The following is a 19,616-nucleotide window of genomic DNA, read 5'->3' as shown; positions in this document are numbered from 1 at the left end:
CATAGTGCTTGCAGCTACAGAGGTTGCTAAGTAGCACTTAGTAAGGTTAATGAGACCTCCATCCAACAGTTGTTTGAACATTCAACCAGTGCGAGATTTGATGCTTTAAATGTAAAATAGTTTTGTTGTTTGCTTCATTTTTGTGCTGATAGATTCCCACTGTACACAAAGGCAGATCGTGCCATGCAACACATACCAGAAAAATGTGACATGCCTGTAATGGGACATATCAGGCAAATTAGTATATTTTACATTGGTTTATCCTTCTCCTTTTTTTTTTTTTTTTTTATCTTTAAAAATATATATAATTACAATTGCAAACTAACTGGGTTGGAGTTACAAAGGACAGACAAACAACCATATACACCCAGACTCCTACTAAGTGAACAGTTCTTCCCATGAAGGTAGACTTAAAAACTATATAAATAGAATTTAATTTAACTGTACAAAGTTGGTTTGCCAGCTCAACAAGAGTACCTTAGTTTTCAGTTCCAGACAGCTCCACCAATCCGGTCCAGGCATAGGCCACACATATTTTGATCGCAAGGCAAGCTGTGTAGATCAATCTAAAGTTGAAAAAAACTAAAGGGGAAGAAAAATGATACTGTATTAGCAGAGTAAGATGGTCCTAATAATATTTATGCTATTTATGAACAGGTGTTACATAGTATTAAAAAATCTTTCTTTGCTGCAAGCTGGCTTCTACACACAGCTCTGTATTTCTGGGTGCTGCGGGGATGAATGATGTTGCTACAGCACTGAAAGCTCCAGTCCAATCTCAGCCCCTTCTCTCCTCTCCCATTCACAAAAAAAATTCACAATTTTTCACAGAATACAAGGCTCTCTGTGACTGGAGGAGTGGTCATGTCATATACTCACCCCTCCCTCCTCGTAGAGATGGCGTTTCAAAATGTATCATCTGGGGTGTGTAACTGTAAGGCAATGCAAACAAAAAAGATCTTGTAAGCATATACCAAGACAAAAGAAGAAGCCATATGAGTTACTTGCAATAAAATACAGAATCAGAAGTATTCACAAACAGGCTTACTGCCTGCTGGATAGTGACCCTGCTGCAGTAGCACAGAGGCTAAATGAAGCCATACGTAATGAAAGAATTCTGAAAATACTTGCCCTTCATGCTGCCTAAACTCATTCCGATCTTGATAAATCTGCAGTGAAGCTGACACTTCCAGGAGTGTCGATCTCCCGTGTCCTCTATACCTCCTTCTGACGTGGAGGTTAGCAGAAGGTACCAACAATAGCTGTAGAGAGCGACAGAATTCGAGACTCTTGAAAGGTGTCCCTGTGGATATGGCAGAGTGAAGCGGTGCTTCAGAGCTGTCTCTGCTCTGTGGATGACCCCCCCATTCTTACAATGCCGGGCTTTTAACCCTGTATTGTAAATGGAGGTGAGCATGAAATTGGTTTCATAAATGGAAGAAGCCTGCTGGAGTCAGGAATAAGTTAAGAATTGCCCCCTACTCTTGTCCTCAGACCTGACTAGCAAATTATCAAGAGCAATTTCCCATGGGGGTGCTTTTAGCAATAAATACTGAAACATTTAGCTCTCCTACATTTTGTCCCAAAAAAATCTCCAGGACCCTTCTAAATATAGGTTAATGTGGGAAGATTACACAATCTACAGTGTCCTGGTGTATTTCTGTGCTTTATTATCCTTCTGTATGATGTTAACTAAGGCTAGACATCATTTCCATTGTCAGGGACCTAACAGATACAAAACAAATGTATTATGGACACGTCCTTCCTTTACAGAGGATATGCATTTATTTATAGTAATAATCCCTATTGTTCTGTGTCCCCAGGGGATATAGGACAGGAAGCTGTTTGCACAGTCTGCCACAAAGGTGTTTTGGCGATATCTATTTTGTCTTTTCTAACTCCCTAAAAACCAAGTAAACCTATTAATGGACATAAATGACAGTATATGTAATCTCAGTCTGCCATCCTACTTTCGGGATAGTGTTTCTGCTTCCTTTATCTGCAAGGCATGCTGTTAGGTCCCACTCTTGTTTAAAAGCAGTTCAAGGCAACAAGGAATATCAGTCAATGACCTGCTTTATGCTAGGAATTACAGTAGCTTTGTCATTGACAGCTGTATTTGGCCTTTTAAATGGTAGGTTTGAGAGGTTTGTCTGCTGTGCAAGCTCCCTCTCCATTCTGTATTGTGTGCGGACAAAACTGTAATAGACCCAGAGACCCAACAGTCTTTAAAACCAGTGAAACAGGCTTGGGTATAGGGTCATTCATATCAAGAGCATAACCCAGTTACAAATAGATAGCACGGTAGGTTAGTGGTTAGCTTGGTACTTATGCAATGCAGCACTCCAATCCTAACACTGCCTGCATGTGATTTAATATATTCTTCCTGTGCATACGTGGGTTTCTTTCGGGTAGTCCAGTTTCCTCCCACACACCAAAGATATGCTAGTCGGTTGATTGGCTCGTAGTATACAATATGTATGCATTTGAGATATGAATCTTAGACTGTAAGCTCTTTTTGAGGGCAGGGAATGATGTGAACATACAGTATTGAAATGCTGAGTAAACTGTCAGTGCTATATACAGTTGTGCTCAAAGGTTTGCATACCCTGGCAAAAATGATGACATTTTGGCATTTATATTGTAAATATGATTGAGCATGCCAAAAAAAGTCTTTTTATCTAAAGATAGTGATCATATGAAACCATTTATTTTCATAGTTGTTTTGCTACTTTTTGAATCCTAATGATAATAGAAATCACCCAAATGGCCCTGATCAAAAATTTACATAACCTGGAATCAGGGTGGATTTGATTTAAATCACTAGTGAGAAGACTCCATTTTAAATCCGATCATAATTTTTAAAGAGCAACTGTCATCTCTGTCCCACAGCGGCGACTCCTCTGACCCACTTTTGACTCACTGACAGTCCTATTCACTTTAATGGGATGGCTGGTGATGCGGCAGTGACATAACAAGGTGAGTGGTGGGAGCAGGTGAGTGGATGCCCGCTGACAGGCGCTGCCATGATGGATCTAAAATGACAGGTGCTCTTTAATTGTAAGGAATCCAACTCATTCTTGCTGGTAGTTAGAATCTTTAATATTTGCAAACCACATGAAAGTTTCCTTTTTAGAATAATAAGCTGTCAGGTTAGTAAAACAGCGATATCAGAACCAATTTTAGTTTAATAGGTTAACCACACATAGTTGAACTACTCAAATTCTTTAATGTTTTTTCTCACGGTTTCTGTGAAATTGTTTGAATGCATCAATGCAGTGCATGTTATCACAGCTTGCAGAGCTTGTATTCATTGAATGAGTTTGCCAAAAATATAAATATTGCAGAATATACAGCCTCATGCTACCTAATTAAGCTCCATTTCATGCTGAATAAACTAAATTAATGTATCTTAAATAGAAAACTATAGATAGAGTTTTTTTTTTTTTGTTTTTTTTTTACTCCAAAAGCATTTTATTAAAACAAATTTGCTAAAATTAAAAAATAATCTAATTTAAATCAAAAACATCCAATTTTTTTTTTTTTTTTAATCATCGATTTTTATCAACCCTGCCTGGAATGTTTGGCCTTGGTACAGACATACACAGGTTAAGATGGCGATTAAAGGTTAATTTCCCACATCTGTGGTCTTTTAAACTGCAATTAGTGTCTGTGTATAAATAGTCAATGAGTTTGTTAGCTCTCACATGGATGCACTGAGCAGGCTAGATACTGAGCCATGGGGAGCAGAAAAGAACCATCAAAAGACCTGTGTAACAGGTAATGGAACTTTATAAAGATGGAAAAGAATATAAAGAGGTATCCAAAGCTTATGCCAGTCAGTACGGTTCAATCACTTAAGAAGTGGAAAGTTCAGGGATCTCCTGATACCAAGCAAAGGTCAGGTAGACCAAGAAAGATTGCAGTCACAACTGTCAGAAGAATTGTTCAGGATACAAAGAAAAATCCAGAGGTAACCTCAGGAGAAATACTGACTGCTCTGGAAAAAGACAGTGTGGTTGTTTTAAGGATCACAGTACGGTGATACTTGAACTAAAATGAGCCGGTGAGACGCATGAAGCATATTGTAACCAGGATTTGAGGTCACCTTGTGCATCTATACCAAGGCCAAACATCCCAGGGTATGTAAACTCTTCATTAGGGCCATTTTGGTAATATCTGTTGTTGTTATGGTTTAAAAAGGAGCCAAACAATTATTTTAAATAAATGGCTTCATATGAACATCATTCTTAACCACTTGCCTACCAGGCACTTATACCCCCTTATTTACCAGGCCAATTTTCAGCTTTCAGCGCTGCTGCACTTTGACAATTGCGCGGTCATGCAACATTGTACCCATATGAAATTTTGATCATTTTTTTCTCACAAATAGAGCTTTCTTTTGGTGTTATTTAATCGCCACTGGGCGCTTTACTATTTTGCGCTATAAATAAAAAAGTGCAAAAAATTTGAAAAAAAAAAAGTTTCTTTGTTTCTATTATAAAAATTTTTCAAACAGGCATTTTTTCTCCTTCACTGATGTGCGTTGATGAGGCAGCACTGATGGGCACTGATAGGCGGCACTGATGGGCACTGATAGGCAGCACTAAAGGGCACTGATAGGCAGTACTAATGAGGTGTCACGGATAGGCGGCACTAATATGCAGCACTGATAGGCGGCACTGATAGGTGACACTGATGATGGGTACTGATAGACGGCACTGACTGGCATCACTGCTGGGCACTGACTGGCGGCACTGACTGGCACAACCCCTGGGCACTGACTGGTGGCACTGACTGGCAGCACTGCTGGGCTGCACTGGTGGGTGGCACTGCTGGGCTGCACTGGTGGGTGGCACTGCTGGGCTGCACTGGTGGGTGGCACTGCTGGGCTGCACTGGTGGGTGGCACTGGTGGGCAGCACAGGTGGGTGGGCACAGGTGGGTGGCACTGGTGGGCACAGGTGGGTGGGCACAGGTGGGTGGCACTGCTGGGCACATGTAGGTGGCACTTCTGGGCACAGGTAGGTGGCACTGCAGAGTGGCACAGGTGGGTGCACTGCTGGGCACAGGTGGGTGCACTGCTGGGCACAGGTGGGTGGAGCTAGTGGGCGCACTGCTGGGCACAGGTGGGCGGAACTTGCGGGTGGCACTGCTGGGCACCAATCATCAGGGCACTGATCATCAGTGCCCTGATGATCGGTGCCGATCCCCGCTCTGACAACTGCCGGTTCTCGGCAGTACTTTCCTCACGATCTGATAGCGTGAGGAAAGTGCAGCCGAGAACCGGCACTTGCATTTCCCTCTGATCAGTGTGTCATTGGACACCGCTGATCAGGTGGTAAAAGGCCGCTGTGATTGGCCTTTTACCACATCACGTGATCAGCTGTGTCCGTAGGACACAGCGATCACGGAGATCGCCGGGTGCGCGCCCCCTGGGGCGCGCAGGAGAGCGCGTTCTGGGAGGACGTCATATGACGTCCACTCAGAACTGGCCGGCCGCAGTGAAGCCGTCATTCGGCTATCTGCGGTCGGCAGGTAGTTAAATAAAAGGCAGTATTTTAGCATGACTAGTCATATTTTCAATATAAATGCCAAAATGTCATGATTTCTGCCAGGATATGCAAACTTTTGAGCACAGCTGTAAATACCTGTTATACAGTTGCAAGAAAAAGTATGTGAACCCCTTGGGATTACATGGAGTTTAGCATGAATTGGGCATAAAATGTGCTCTGAACGTCATCTAAGTCACAACAATAGAAGAACACAGTCTGCTGAACATAATACTACCAAACGTTAGATGTTGCCATGGTTTAATTGCACATAACATGTAAACATTCACAGTGCAGAGAGGAAAAAGTATGTGAACCTTTGGACTTAATAACTGGCTGACCCTCCTTTGGGAGCAATAACCTCAACCAAACGTTTCCTGTAGTTGCAGATCAGACCTGCACAACGATCTGGAGTAATTTTGGACCACTCCTCTTCACAAAACTGTTTCAGTGTAGCAATATTCTTGGGATGTCTGGTGTGAATCGCTCTCTTAAGGTCATGCCACAACATTTCAATCGGTTTGAGGTCAGGACTCTGACTGGGCCACTCCATAAGGCGTATTTTGTGCTGTTGCAGCCATTGTTTTGTTGAATTACTTGTATGCTTTGGGTCATTGTCCTGTTGCATCACCCATCCTCTGCGGAGCTTCAGTTGGTGGACAGATGGTCGTATGTTTTCCTGCAAAATGTCTTGATAAACTCTGGAATTCATTTTCCCATCAATGACAACAATCCATCCAGGCCCTGAGGCAGCAAAGCAGCCCCAAACCATGATGCTCCCTCCGCCATGTTTTACAGTGGGGATGAGGTTTTGATGTTGGTGTTCTGTGCCTTTTTTTCTCCACACATAGTGTTGTGTGTTCTTCCCAAACAACTCAATCTTGGTTTCATCTGTCCACAGTATATTTTGCCAGTAGTGCTGTGGAACATCCAGGTGCTCTTTTGCAAACTTCAAACGTGCTGCAATATTCTTTTTGGATAGCAATGGCTTCTTCGGTGGTGTCCTCCCATGTACTCCATTCTTGTTTAATGGTTTCCTTATTGTAGATGTGTCAACAAAAATGTTAGCATGTGCCAGAGATTTTTGTAGGTCTTTAGGTGACACTCTGGGATTCTTCTTTACCTCATGCAGCATTCTGCGCTGTGCTCTTGCAGTCATTTTTACAGGACGACCACCCCTAGGGAGAGTAGCAACCGTGCTAAACTTTCTCCATTTGTAGACAGTCTGTCTTACCGTGGACACATGAACATCAAGGCTTTTGGGGATACTTTTGTAACCCTTTCCAGCTTCATGCAAGTCATCAATTCTTGATCGTAGGTCTTCTGAGAGCTCTTTTCTGCGAGGCATGGTTCACATCAGACAGTGCTTCTTGAAACCAGTAAACCCAAAACAGGTGTGTGTTTTTTAAGGGCAGAACAGCTGTCAGCAACACATCCAATATCATCACACTGATTGGAGTCAAAGTTGGCTCACTCCTGGCTCCAATTAGCTCTGGGAGAAGTCATTAAGCTAGGGCCTCACATACTTTTTCCTCCCTGCACTGAATGTTTACATGTTATGTGCAATTAAACCATGGCAACATCTAATGTTTGTGTAGTATTATGTTCAGCAGACTGTGTTCTTCTATTGTTGTGACTTAGATGACGTTCAGAGCACATTTTATGCCCGATTCATGCAAAACTCCACGTAATCCCAAGGGGTTCACATACTTTTTCTTGCAACTGTAAATGTATACAGAGATCTAGCTAGCTAGGCACCCAGCTTCATGAAATCAATGCCAGATTGACAATGCCACTTATAAATGCAAAAATGTTCATATTGACTTAAATGTGCATTTGTTAAAAAATAAATAAATTTTTTTTCTAAAATTAATCTATCTAAAGCAAGCAGAATTCCCTCTTGGTTGTCACCTGAACAAATGTGGCCCTATTGGAAGGTTATTATCAGCCTATTCTTTTTCTAGTGACAACTCTAACTGTTGGATTTCCACTTGCTTTAGGTCCTGATTACAATGCTAGTGAGACGACAATAAATAATTTGAGAGGTTCTGACCTCAAAAAAAAAACAAAAAAACATTTAAGCCTGCCATAGATGGAGCGATTTATTTTCCTGCAACTATGAGAATGCAGGAAAGAAAATTGCTTGATTCCCTCCCGCAGAGCCATTGTATTCTTCCAGCCGGGGAGCCGTCCCCGCTGGGAAACTACAGTGATTACTGCTAGTTAGCTGCCAACAATTGCATCCATAATTAGATCGGCTGGTTGTACCCAAGTTAATCAGTCAGTCAACTTGGCTACATTCAGCCTTCCCATACATTCCTGTTGAACCAGCTGAGATTTGAACCATCTATGGCCAGCTCTAGCGTTAGGTGTTTTTTATTTGAAACAATTGACCTTAAACTTGCAGATTACCTTTCACATAAGGTGGTGTAGTGGATTGTGATAGACAGTCCACGTTCTATTAGATGATCAGTAAAATGACAATTTTATAGTCTTGCTACTTTCTGCTTCTTGCTCTTTAAAATTCCTTACTCTCTTAAGTAAACAATCAGATATAAGTTGACAGAACAATGATGATAATTAAGATGGCGCCTTCATCCGGAGTCTCACCCTTGGTGACTCATTAGGAGAAAAGTGTCTTTTAATGTAAACAACCCCCATAAAAGGGAATGAGTCTTTTTGGGGAAAATGATTGGAAGATATCAACACGGATGGAAGAACACGCAGAAACCCAGTGGACTTTTCACCCAATCAATGTATATGCTTTGTCTGCATCATAAGCCCTGTAAATGATACTGTTAGTTCCTCAATAAAACAGAATTTTTAGGAAGTTGACATACTGCAACAGTGTCTTTCTTCCACGTGCACGTAATTCTATATTAATTTGGCTCACTGGTAGATCACGGTAAATGGTCTGTAACTGACCGAGTCCAAAACAGTGGAATCTGTTCTGATTAACAGGGGATCTGCTCACAGATCCCCTAATAATCGGAGCAGAGTGGGCGAATGGCAGGTCTCTTTAAGGAGCGGCCAGGTGGACACAGGCTTTGTTGTTTTTTTGCATTGACTACCCTGTAATCTGCCTAGAGTATGGATCTCCTTACGGTGTTTTTTTGAGCGGACCAGGTCAGACCCGGAGGTAGGCAGGTGTAAAAGGGGCCTAAGGGTTGATGTTGACAGGTGTTCTAACCTGTGTTTTCCATTCACCTGCATGCAGCTGTGTTGGGAAAGGAAAATACAGCATTTGACAAGAAAAAAGACTGTTTGACTTGCTTTGCCTGCAGTACAAACTCGCTTTAGTATGACTTTCTTAGTTCCAAGAAACACAGTACACAGCAGGTCAAGTGCTGCCCCTGAACTGCCATGTGTACAGCTCAAATAAAATTAGTGAGATTTTGCTGACCTTGGTTTTTGCCCATTGACATCAGCCCTAAGAAAGTCTGTACTCCTGATATGCAAATTTGTTCTGAGCCATTGGATCATCAGGACGGCCAAGAATTTTAACATTTTTAAAAGGAAAGATGAGCTCAGTCTAGAATTTCACAGATATCACAGATGCAGCACACAGGGGTTTTACAGCTCTTTCACTATGCTAATCACATTCCGTTATAAGGTAAGGAAACTTACAAACAAAATGTCTTACCCTTCTGCCACCACTCCTTGAACTAGCCCACTTTCCCTCCTCAAAGCTGATTACATTCCTCCACTGATTACTTCATATGATCATCAAGTGAAATCACATAGACCTCTTTGGGGCAGGGACACTGTGATCTGTGAAGCAATCTTCGGCAGCACCATCTCCGTTAGTATTGAGCTTTGGGGGTGAAGGGTGGGCTTGTTCTGCTCAGGGAGGTGGAGGTGAATGGATACAGACATTTTATATGAAAGTTTCCTTACCCTTTAAATGCTCCAGGTCTCCATAGAAATTGATGCTGAAGCCTGTCATAATGTGTTCTGGCTCCTTATATGTATTCTGATACAGAATCATCAGTGGAAGTATTCCTGGAGCCTACCTATAGTGTCAGAATTCCTTTTCTCTATATACATGAAGAACTCCTCCCTGTAACTTGGTTATCCTTTTTGTTTCTTTGCAGGGGATACTGTCAGACATAACAAAGGTGACCCGACTCCATGGATTCGACCCAGTCTGGCTGGTCCTAGTGGTTGGGGTCATTATGTTTACGTTAGGCTTTGCTGGATGTGTAGGAGCTCTCCGGGAAAACATTTGCCTCCTGAAATTTGTAAGTTCACCTCTGTTGCATACACCTGCAGTTATTTCATCATCTTACATATTTAAGATTCTCCCAAGAAGATTTCATGGAATTTTAATGTTATGTTATGAATAAAAACCAAACAAACATGTCAAGTGAGACATATATGTTATTTTTATCTGATTTTGGAGCTGATACCACTTTTAGGACACTGGAAAACCTCTCATTTTGGCATATCCTGAAATGGTTTTACAGTTTTCTAAAAGAGTTCAGTTGGAAAGTTGAAATTTTTAGATGAGAGCAAAGAAGTGGCACTACCTTTTTATTTCTGTTGTTCTGCGCCAAAACTGCAATAATATTTTAATGACGCATTTGCGTGGGCATAACAGCACATTCAAATGAATGGGCTGCTGAGCCAGCAGGAAATGCAGAAAGAAGGTTCCTGCACCATTTTAAAACTTCAGCACAGGGAATTCACAAGGTACTCTTTCACGCTGCGCATTTAGTTGTGTGGGGCACCCACAAAATCCTAACGCTGACGTACAAAGCTGTCCACCATACTGCCCCGAACTACATCACTGACCTAATATCCAAGTACCGCCCAGCACGCACACTCCGCTCCTCACAAGACCTCCTTCTCTCTAGTTCCCTGGTCTCCTCCTCCCATGCCCGCCTCCAGGACTTCTCCAGGGTGTCACCCATCCTCTGGAACTCCCTGCCCCAACCCATCAGATTATCACCTACTCTCCTCTCCTTTAGGCGCACCCTGAAAACCCATCTCTTCAGGGAAGCCTACCCCGCCCCCTGCTAACTTGCCGACCTCCTCCACTCTTCCTACCACTCCATCCCCCACAGCTATCTCCTCCTGTGCCACCATCCCCTCCCTCCTAGATTGTAAGCTTGAAAGAGCAGGGCCCTCGATCCCCTCATGTTTTGCATTGTATTGGTATTGTTCTGTCACATGTTCTGTCCCCCTTTGTAATGTACAGCGCTGAGCGAACTATTGGCGCTTTATAAATACTGTATAATAATAATAATAATAATAATTTATCCCTGCATATCTGTAAAAGAGCAACATGTTTTGGCTTCACTTGGTTGCAGGTGCGTGAACAGGTGTGATTCCCGCGCACGCAATCATCCAAACAAGTGAACCTGCCCTTAAAGTGATTCTAAAGGCTCAAGGCTTTTTACCTTCGTGTACTGTATTCTGTGCATGAAGGTAAAAAAACCTTCTGTGTGCAGTGTCCTCCTGAGCCCCCTTTGATACAGCGACATTTTCAACAGTCTCATTTTCCTCAATGGCTGAGAGAGCAGCAGGAGCTCATTGGTTCCCACTGCTGTCAATCTCAGCCAGTGTCTTATGGACGCTTAAAGCAGCGACTCCAGGACTAACATGCAGCGGTGCCCCCAGGGCGAGCGGCTTTCCTTGGGGGCACTGCTCGAGGGGAAGGAGCTAGGAGCATCTGCGGACACCCAAAAAGAAGTAGATCGGGGCTACTCTGTGCAAAACCACTGCACAGAGCAGGTAAGTATAGACATGTTTGTTAATAAAAAAACAAAACAAAGCTTTAGTGTAACTTTTTAAGTTGGATGGATGCATGTCTTAAAGAGAAAAAAAATTTACATATTTATTGCTGAAAGAAATATAAATTTAACTAAACATTACATTAAAGGGACTGCATACTATTTCAGTGGTTTTAGGCAAAGATGTAAAACGGAACAGCAGTTATGTTTGCTCATTACATGGCTATCCAGCTTCTCCTTCCTGCTTTCTAATGTTGCACAATTGTCCTTCTGTACTGCTATTTCTTACAAGGCATGTCTGAGTTTTTCACCTTATTAAAAACAATGCACTCCCTGTGTAGTGCAACAGGTGGTAAGAAATAGACAAAGTAATTGCACTTAAGCTGGAAATAAACGTCTCAAATATTGATCGATTTAATGTTGAACTGGCTGAAATAAAAGCCACGGTGGCTCTGCCAAGCACTACCTGGCTCAACAAAAGTTGATTTAATAGTTGGCTGAGCTGGGTGAAAATATTGGCTGAACAGCAACTGCATCCTATCAAATGTGTAATTTATTGGCACACAATTGTATTCAGGCTGCTGCTGCTGAAAGGCAAATACCTCTGTCATGCTTTTGGCGTTGTTGGGCAATTAAGTGATTTTATGTCTTTTGTGGGCTGAATAGCTGAAATGTGAGCACTCTGTGCTCATCCTTAGCCAATGATAGATCTGACTGTATATAGACGTAAATATGCAGGCAAACCGCTAAACAGGCATAGAGTATGTAATACATATTTGGGAGCTGTTTTACCTTCTTTCCATTCTTGAGATTTACACTGCTCTGCTACAGATCTCTGCAGCAGTTAACTAACACTTACAGGTCTTGACTAGTCCCACAGCCTGTGTCCCTGCTTTATGCACCAATCAGTAGGCTTTCTGATGGCACGTGAGCCATGCAGGTACTGCAAAAGTTTGATACCAAGTACACTTCAGGTATTTCCTATGCTTTCATTTAAAATAATACTTTTAATGGTGTATTAATAAATAAATATATTGTTGCTTTAATTTGTTACATAGTTAGCCTGGCTGAAAAAAGACAAAAGTCCATCCAGTTCAACCATAGAAAAATAAGTGTATCTTTTTATATCTTCTTGGAGGTGAACGTTACTATAACAGGAGAAAAAAAACTATGATAACGAGCTTGGTAAAAGGCGAAGGTCATATTAAAGATATGCAATAATTACCATTATATGCAATTAACACTGGACCCTACTTCTCTTCAAATTGTACATTATGGACATTTTGGGGGGCTGGGTTCTGTAGTCCTAACATACTTTCTGTCCTAGTGCGACTACGCTGCTTTGCCATAGCTATAGTACAGCCATTTTACACTGTGCCCACAAAGAAGAAGCACAGGAACACACTGTGCATTCCTGTGCAATTCACAGCGCCTTCAAAATGCAGCCCAGTTCACATCTGTAGCTGGTGTCAATAGTAAGTTAGACACCCCAAACGCAGGTCGCAAACGCACTTTGTTCGACCTCACTCGATCACATGGCACAGAAGTACCATGCAATCCGGTTGCAGTGCATTTCTCAAAGTGATGCATGCACTACTGTGATTTCAATTAATAGACTGAAATCACACTGCACAGAACCGCATGTGAATTGAACAGGAATGTGCTGCGGGTTCCTTTGTGACCATGGTGTGAACTGGCCCTGAGTGTTGTTGCACTACCAACAGGTGTTAGAGCCCCTAACAGGTTTTTATTTTCTCCTCTGTCTTTACTAGGGAGATTCGCCTTCTCTATTTGTCTTCTGCAACATTGTCAGCAAGACTGAAAGGGAAGAAGCATTGAAAATGTTGATTTGTTACCAGAATAGGAATAGAAGATAAATCTTCTTGTGTAGGCACTTTTTTACCATGACAGCTTGCTAAGTACTATTTCACATGGGCTGCAGTCTCTACCACCCCCTGAAAATTGATCCGCGGTGGATTTCTTTTCAGAGAACAATAGAGCAGTGTCTTCCAGGCATTCGGGATATGATTATTTATTTATTTTTTAATCCAAGTGGCTGGTGAGTGGTTGCTATATCACCCTTTTAACATCAGTGGGCAAGTTTGACAGGGGGTGCTGCCTGTGAAGCTCTCCAAGCTGAATTAAATTGGTCATGGCCGCGAAGTAAAGCATGGCAACCTCGGCATGTGTACTACACTGTCCAGCTGCTGGGTTATCAGGTGGTGGTAAAAGCGCGGGTCAACCACCTGTTTATACCGTCCCTTTGTCACCCTTGTGAAATGACCCTTTGAGGGGGATTTCCATCATTTTGACAAATTTGTTTCTTTAACTAATTGGATCATGCTTTGCTGGGGTTTTTTTGCCTTACTCTGGATCAACTGTGGGTATAGGATTATAACTTTTTTTTTTTTTTTTTTCCTATGGTTGAACTGGGTGGACTTTTGTCTTTTTTCAGCCAGATTAACTATGTAACTATATGTAACTACTTATTGTGTTTTCAGGAAATGAAGGGAAATCTCCTCAGTGAAATACCTGAAAGATGTTTTAACCATTCTCTGTACTATCTGAAATGAAAATAAAAGTTTTGGCTTCAGAAATATTTTGAGCTTTAAGAACAGTGCATACTTGCCTCTCTAAAATATGTGTGTGTGCTGTTATTTAACTGCAACAATAGTAGCAAAAATGTCATCTGTGCCTGGCTTTGAGATCCCCATAAAATCTGATCTGTTTCCTGCCTAATCTCATAGCTGATAACTGATGCTCTGCTTGGGCTGCTGGAGGAGGGTAAAACTGTCCATGAACAAAGTCTTCTTTCATATAATCCAGACAGGAACTTTGTTGTATGACAGTTATCTGCTATGTGTCTGTTATCAGCATTGAGCCAAAAGGTAGGGTGGCTCTACACTGGATTTCAGCCTGGCACTGTCTACTCTAAAGGGACATATTAGATACAAGTAATAATACAAAATAAAGTGATCTCTCTGAGGCAAGGCTGCTCTGTTATAAAAGTTTGAGCGTAGGGATTCAAATTATAACATCTGTCCATTGCTGTTTCTCTTTCAGTATTTAGGTACTATACACTGTATCATGTTTTAAAGAATATGTATCATTAAAATGTAATAAGTTCTCCCACTATGTGACATTGTACATGTAGTGTTTTTTTCCTGTGTTCCAGAGTCCTTCCTAACCCTAGTTTGAGTTCTGACCTGCCCCCCTCCTCCAACAACAACTATAAAGGAGATGGCTGATTTATACCTACAGCTTTCCTCAGCTGTCAGCGCTTTCCAGAGACATGCAGCGGCAGGAGGAATGCAGAAAGAAGAGGGACATGTCTGCTTCTGCATTCCTCTTGTGGTTGCTTATCTCCGGATGATGCCCACAGTCGACACAAGCTGCAGCTACAAATCCGCCATCTCATTCATAGCTGTTGTTGGATTGACCACAGCAGGAGGGGATGGGGAATGACCTCATAGCCAGGATTACAAAGCATTTGGAAACATGGGGCAACTACCATGCCTTGACTGCTTGATTTGCACGCAGTAGCATGGTGACTGTGGTGCTACTTTAAACTTGATTGGGTAGTGTTTGGCGGTGGTACTGCGTGCCAGTTATGACATACAATTTGACTTTGCCACAGCCGCGAAGCACAGCACTGTGACTGCTGCATTTGTACAGGCCTGATTGGCTGCATGCTCTTCTTTAGGTGGGCAGCTGAGGGGCAGTAAGCCGCCTGCTTTTAATGCCCCCTATTTGCCTGTGTGAAAAAAAAAAAAAAAAAAACACTGGACAGGGATGTACAGATGCCATGGCTGTGTTGTTTTGCTTTGCAGTTGCAGAAAACCTATTAATGCGGTGTTCATTGGGCAGTACTGCTGCCAAACACAACTCATTCCAGGAGTGCTAATTCATGGCATTGCTCTGCAACTAAAGGTTCTAAACCAGTGAATGCTAAACCTGATTTGCTGTGCACAACTGCATACCTACTTGTATTGCATAGAAGATCTGCGTTCCATGCATTAGTTCTTCAGTGCACAGGGACCCAAACACTGGTACTATGTATAGCACTGTGCCTGCACCTAGACAGTGTGCAGTAGGCCTAGAAGTGCTGTAACACATGTTCTTGCAAAAAACAAACAAACAAGATAACTGTTCTCTTTTTTTTTTGTTTTTTTTCTTCTAATTTTTCCCCAAAGCAATCTATATGCAGTGAACCTTAACACATTAATGTACACCATAGAATCAAAAGGGGGAGGTTTATAAGTTTGGGTAAAGTAGGGGAAGGCTTTGACCTTTTTTATACTTTAATTTCAATCTGTGTATGTGGGGGGGGAGATGCCCATTTTTTAACTTCCTGTGGATGGAAGTGAGGGGAAGCCTCCCCAATGGGGGTACTTCTGGCAATGAAAAACTGAAGTTCTAACTGTTGTCTGTTTACTCTCTATGAATTTGTTGGGGTTCCAAGTTTACAATAATCAGTGGTAAGTGTGGAGCACCCTCCTTATGTTGTATTGCAGATTCTGCCAAGTTTTTTTTTTTTTTTGCTCTCTGCCCCTGTTAACATGGACAAATTTAATTTCTTAACAAAATGATACCAATGCAAAAAAATATGGCAGAAAACCTGCACTAGATGCTAATCAATGTGATGAAAAAGCTGCTGACATCAAAATGCAGGCAAGATATAAAACAAAAAATGTAGCACTAATTCATAATATAATCACACCAAATATGATGAAAAATTTATAAAAAGTCCAATGAAATGTGACTATGTGCCAAAATAAGCAAACTGTTGGCGCTTTATAAATCCTGTATAATAATAATATTGGAGAGCATTGTTTGGGAATGAGTTAGCCGACTTGCATTGTCAAAAGGAACAGTACATGACACCTAATATGTACATATATATAATTACGAATTATGAATGGAATAGGTATTGGAAAACATCACGCATTATTCAGATTATTTACTCTGAGACAATCACTTTTACATATCTGAGAAATAAAAAAGCATAAGGGGTATTTACTGTATGTTTCCTTTATTTAATTGGTGACTGTGTAAAAATGCATATTTTTTACTTCTGTTGTGTGTCTTTTTTTTTTTTTTCCCAGTTCTGTGGTGCCATTGTCCTCATCTTTTTCATGGAGCTGGCTGTAGCAGTATTGGCTTTTCTTTTCCAAGACTGGGTGAGAGATCGAGCCAAAGAATTTTTTGAAAACAATATCAAAGCTTATCGTGATGACATAGATCTACAGAACCTCATAGACTCCCTGCAAAAAGCGGTAAGGAAGAAGACTTACTTTCCTTATGGTACCTGTGGTTTTTTTTTTCTTTCTTTTTCTTTTTTTCTTTTTTTTTTCTTTTTAAGCTACGATACATTAAACATGATTTCTGCTTGCATGTAAAAATACTGTATGTTCACCACAGGAAGTCATCTGTATTAGATGTCTACTGTATAAAAATTAAGCATCGCCGAAGGGCTTTTTTGTTACTAGTCATCAAGTTTGCAACCTACTCTTCCAGTGAAACACTTTGGCAATGAAGCACTTTACTTTAACAAACATTGTTTGACTTTGTTTGCTGGTAAAGCAGCAGAACATACTGTGATCTGCCTGTAAATTACATCAAATCATTCTCTGAATCATTGATATGCCAGAATGGGAGTTCCTCATTCTAGGGTGATGTAGTCAATCAATCAGTATCATGGCTACGTTTTGTGAGAATGGTGCCTTCTAGTCATGTGAACCCGTAGGGCCTCTCTTATGTGTTTTGTAAAATATATGTCTTATTTTTGCAGAACCATTGTTGTGGTGCGCAGGGCCCAGACGACTGGAATTTGAATGAATATTTTAACTGCACTCGTGAAAATCAGAGCAGAGAGAAGTGTGGGGTGCCCTTCTCATGCTGTATTGCAGATCCTGCTGTAAGTATGGCTTTTTAAGCATTTCCCTTTTTACCCATGTGATCTGTTTGCAATATTGTGCTGAGAAAACACACTATATCCGGATCATGTGGCGGTGCAGCTTAATGGTAAATAATACATTCAGTACATGGAATATTTGTTTAAGGACATTGTTGTCTTTTTTTAATCTCCCACCTCAATGAAAGTCACATAGTTAAGCACATACCTTCAGCCTCTCTCTGGAGATCAACATTGCACAGCCTTGCCTGGCACTGCGCAGCCTTTATAGTTACATAGTTAGTCTGGCTGAAAAAAGACAAAAGTCCATCCAGTTCAACCATAAAAAAAAAGTTATAATCCTATACCCACAGTTTATCCAGAGGAAGGCAAAAAAAAAACCCAGCAAAGCATGATCCAATTTGCTCGTGCAGGGAACAAAATTCCTTCCTGATTCCCCAAGAGGCAATCGGATATTCCCTGGATCAACTTTATCTATAAATATTAGTATCCAGTTATATTCTGTGTATCTAAGAAAGAATCCAGGCCTTTTTTTTAAAGCAATCCACTGAGCTGTCCTGAACCAACTCTTGAGGGAGTCTATTCCACATTTTCACAGCTCTCACTGTGAAGAAACCTTTCCGTGTTTGGAGATTACATTTCTTTTCCTCCAGACGTAAAGCGTGCCCCCTTGTTCTCTGTGATGACCTCAGGGTGAATAACTCTACACCGAGTTCACTATACGAACCACTGATGTATTTATACATGTTGATCATATCCCCCCTTAATCTCCTCTTCTCAAGAGAGAATAAATTCCGTTCCTCATAGTTGATCTCCTCCATGCCTCCTATCAGTTTAGTTGCCCTTCTGTGTACTTTCTCCATTTCCCCAATGTTCTTTTTGTGAATTAGTGCCCAAAACTGAACTGCATATTCCAGATGAGGTGTTACTAATGATTTGTACCGGGGTAATATGAGATCTCTCTCTCTGGAGTCTATACCTTTTTTAACCTCCCTGGCGGTATGATTATTTCAGATTTTTGGTGCTGAAAGCGGTACCATTATTTTGCATGGAAATTTGGTGTTTTATATTGTAGGCCTGTAATTTTTTTTAGGAATAACTCACTGAAATCTGTCCGAACAAGAGTCTAGTAAACATAGGATAAAAGGTAGGATAAAACTTAAAACATGAAATTATAATTTAATAAATAATCATAAAAAATAATAATAAATTTAATTCAATAATATAATCAAACCAAAAACACTGTAATTTGAAATATAGCAGCAAGTTCGCACATCACTGAGCAAAGTCGCAAAATCGTTTTCAGTGTCTGATGATGAATTTCCCCACGAATCATCACTCAATTCTGCAAGTGGTTCTGATTTTCTATCGCTGTTCTCTAGCTGGTTTAAAACCAGTTTTTGACCTAAAGGGACGCCATGGACGTTTCTCAGTTTCTAGGCAGAAAGAACAGTCAAAATGCAGGCAGGGCACAGGACAAAGCACTAGGGACAAAATGTATGTGAAATGGTTTGATACATTAATGTTTTACTATGTGATTTTAGTGAATGTCACTTTTTGTCATTTTCAAATTCCCCGCCGTTCCGTCCCCTGTACGTCCCGACGCTCGCAGGGGACGGAACCCAGATGACAGATTCCGGCATCCGCCGGAGGACATTGCCGCTGACACTGCAGGGGGGACATCGCGGGAGCGCAGGACAAGGTAAGTTCAAGAGGGATCCCGGAGCAGCGCCGCATGGTATTCCCGAGTGTAGCTCGGGGTTACCACTTGTGGTACTGAAACTTTACCCCGAGCTACACTCGGAAATACCGCCAGGGAGGTTAATACAAGAGGGGAATTTGCTCGCTTTAGAAACCGTAGCTTGGCATTGCATGCCATTCTTAAGCTTGTGATCTACCAGAACCCCCAGATCCTTCTCCACCATTGATTCCCATTGATTAATAACTTTTCCTTCTCTTTGTCTCCACTCGCCCAGTTCCAGACTCTTTCAGCTTCTACTTTGCTTATGCACTGGCCATTCCTGTTGCTGATTACATACTACTCTAGATGGCTAGGGCCACCATGAATTTTAACTCAGCTTTTAAGGATGAAAGGACCAAGCTGCCCTTGTTGGTTCAAACACAGCCCCAACATTTTAATGTGAAGGCTGGGCAGGGCCATACAGTGAGGACCTTAGGAGCGGAAGCAGGGGTGGACTGACAACACATGGGGCCCCTGTGTCCTTGCCCAAACTCAAAAAAGCCTATGAAAAAGGTACCAGGGGCATCTCATGGGGCCCCCTACTGACCCCGGGCCCTCGGGCAGTGCCCGAGTTTCCAAATGGTCAGTCCGCCCCTGATTGGAAGTAAAGTCAATATATGGCTGCCGCTGAGGGGGAGGAGGGGGGGTGCGGTTTAAAGAGCAACTTCACTAAAC

The 19,616-nt window shown here is 41.7% G+C and overlaps 1 protein-coding gene across 1 annotated transcript in view; it reads left to right on the top strand.

Annotated features, from left to right (window-relative positions):
* Positions 1-19,539, top strand: part of LOC149458191 (tetraspanin-14-like) — a 73,839-nt gene extending 54,300 nt beyond the window's left edge. The window contains exons 4-6 of the mRNA XM_089682471.1: positions 9,646-9,792; positions 16,392-16,562; positions 17,078-19,539. Coding sequence (XP_089538597.1) covers positions 9,646-9,792; positions 16,392-16,562; positions 17,078-17,221 — 462 coding nt within the window. The 3' untranslated portion in view covers positions 17,222-19,539. The remainder of the gene's footprint in view (positions 1-9,645; positions 9,793-16,391; positions 16,563-17,077) is intronic.
* Positions 19,540-19,616: the final 77 nt, after the last annotated feature.

The sequence above is a fragment of the Staurois parvus genome, unplaced genomic scaffold (assembly GCF_062004578.1).
Source record: "Staurois parvus isolate SC_StPar_1 unplaced genomic scaffold, SC_StPar_1.0 ptg000291l, whole genome shotgun sequence".
NCBI lineage: Eukaryota > Metazoa > Chordata > Amphibia > Anura > Ranidae > Staurois > Staurois parvus.
The sequence above is the reverse complement of the archived record's forward strand: the minus strand, read 5'-3'. Positions and strand labels throughout refer to the sequence as shown.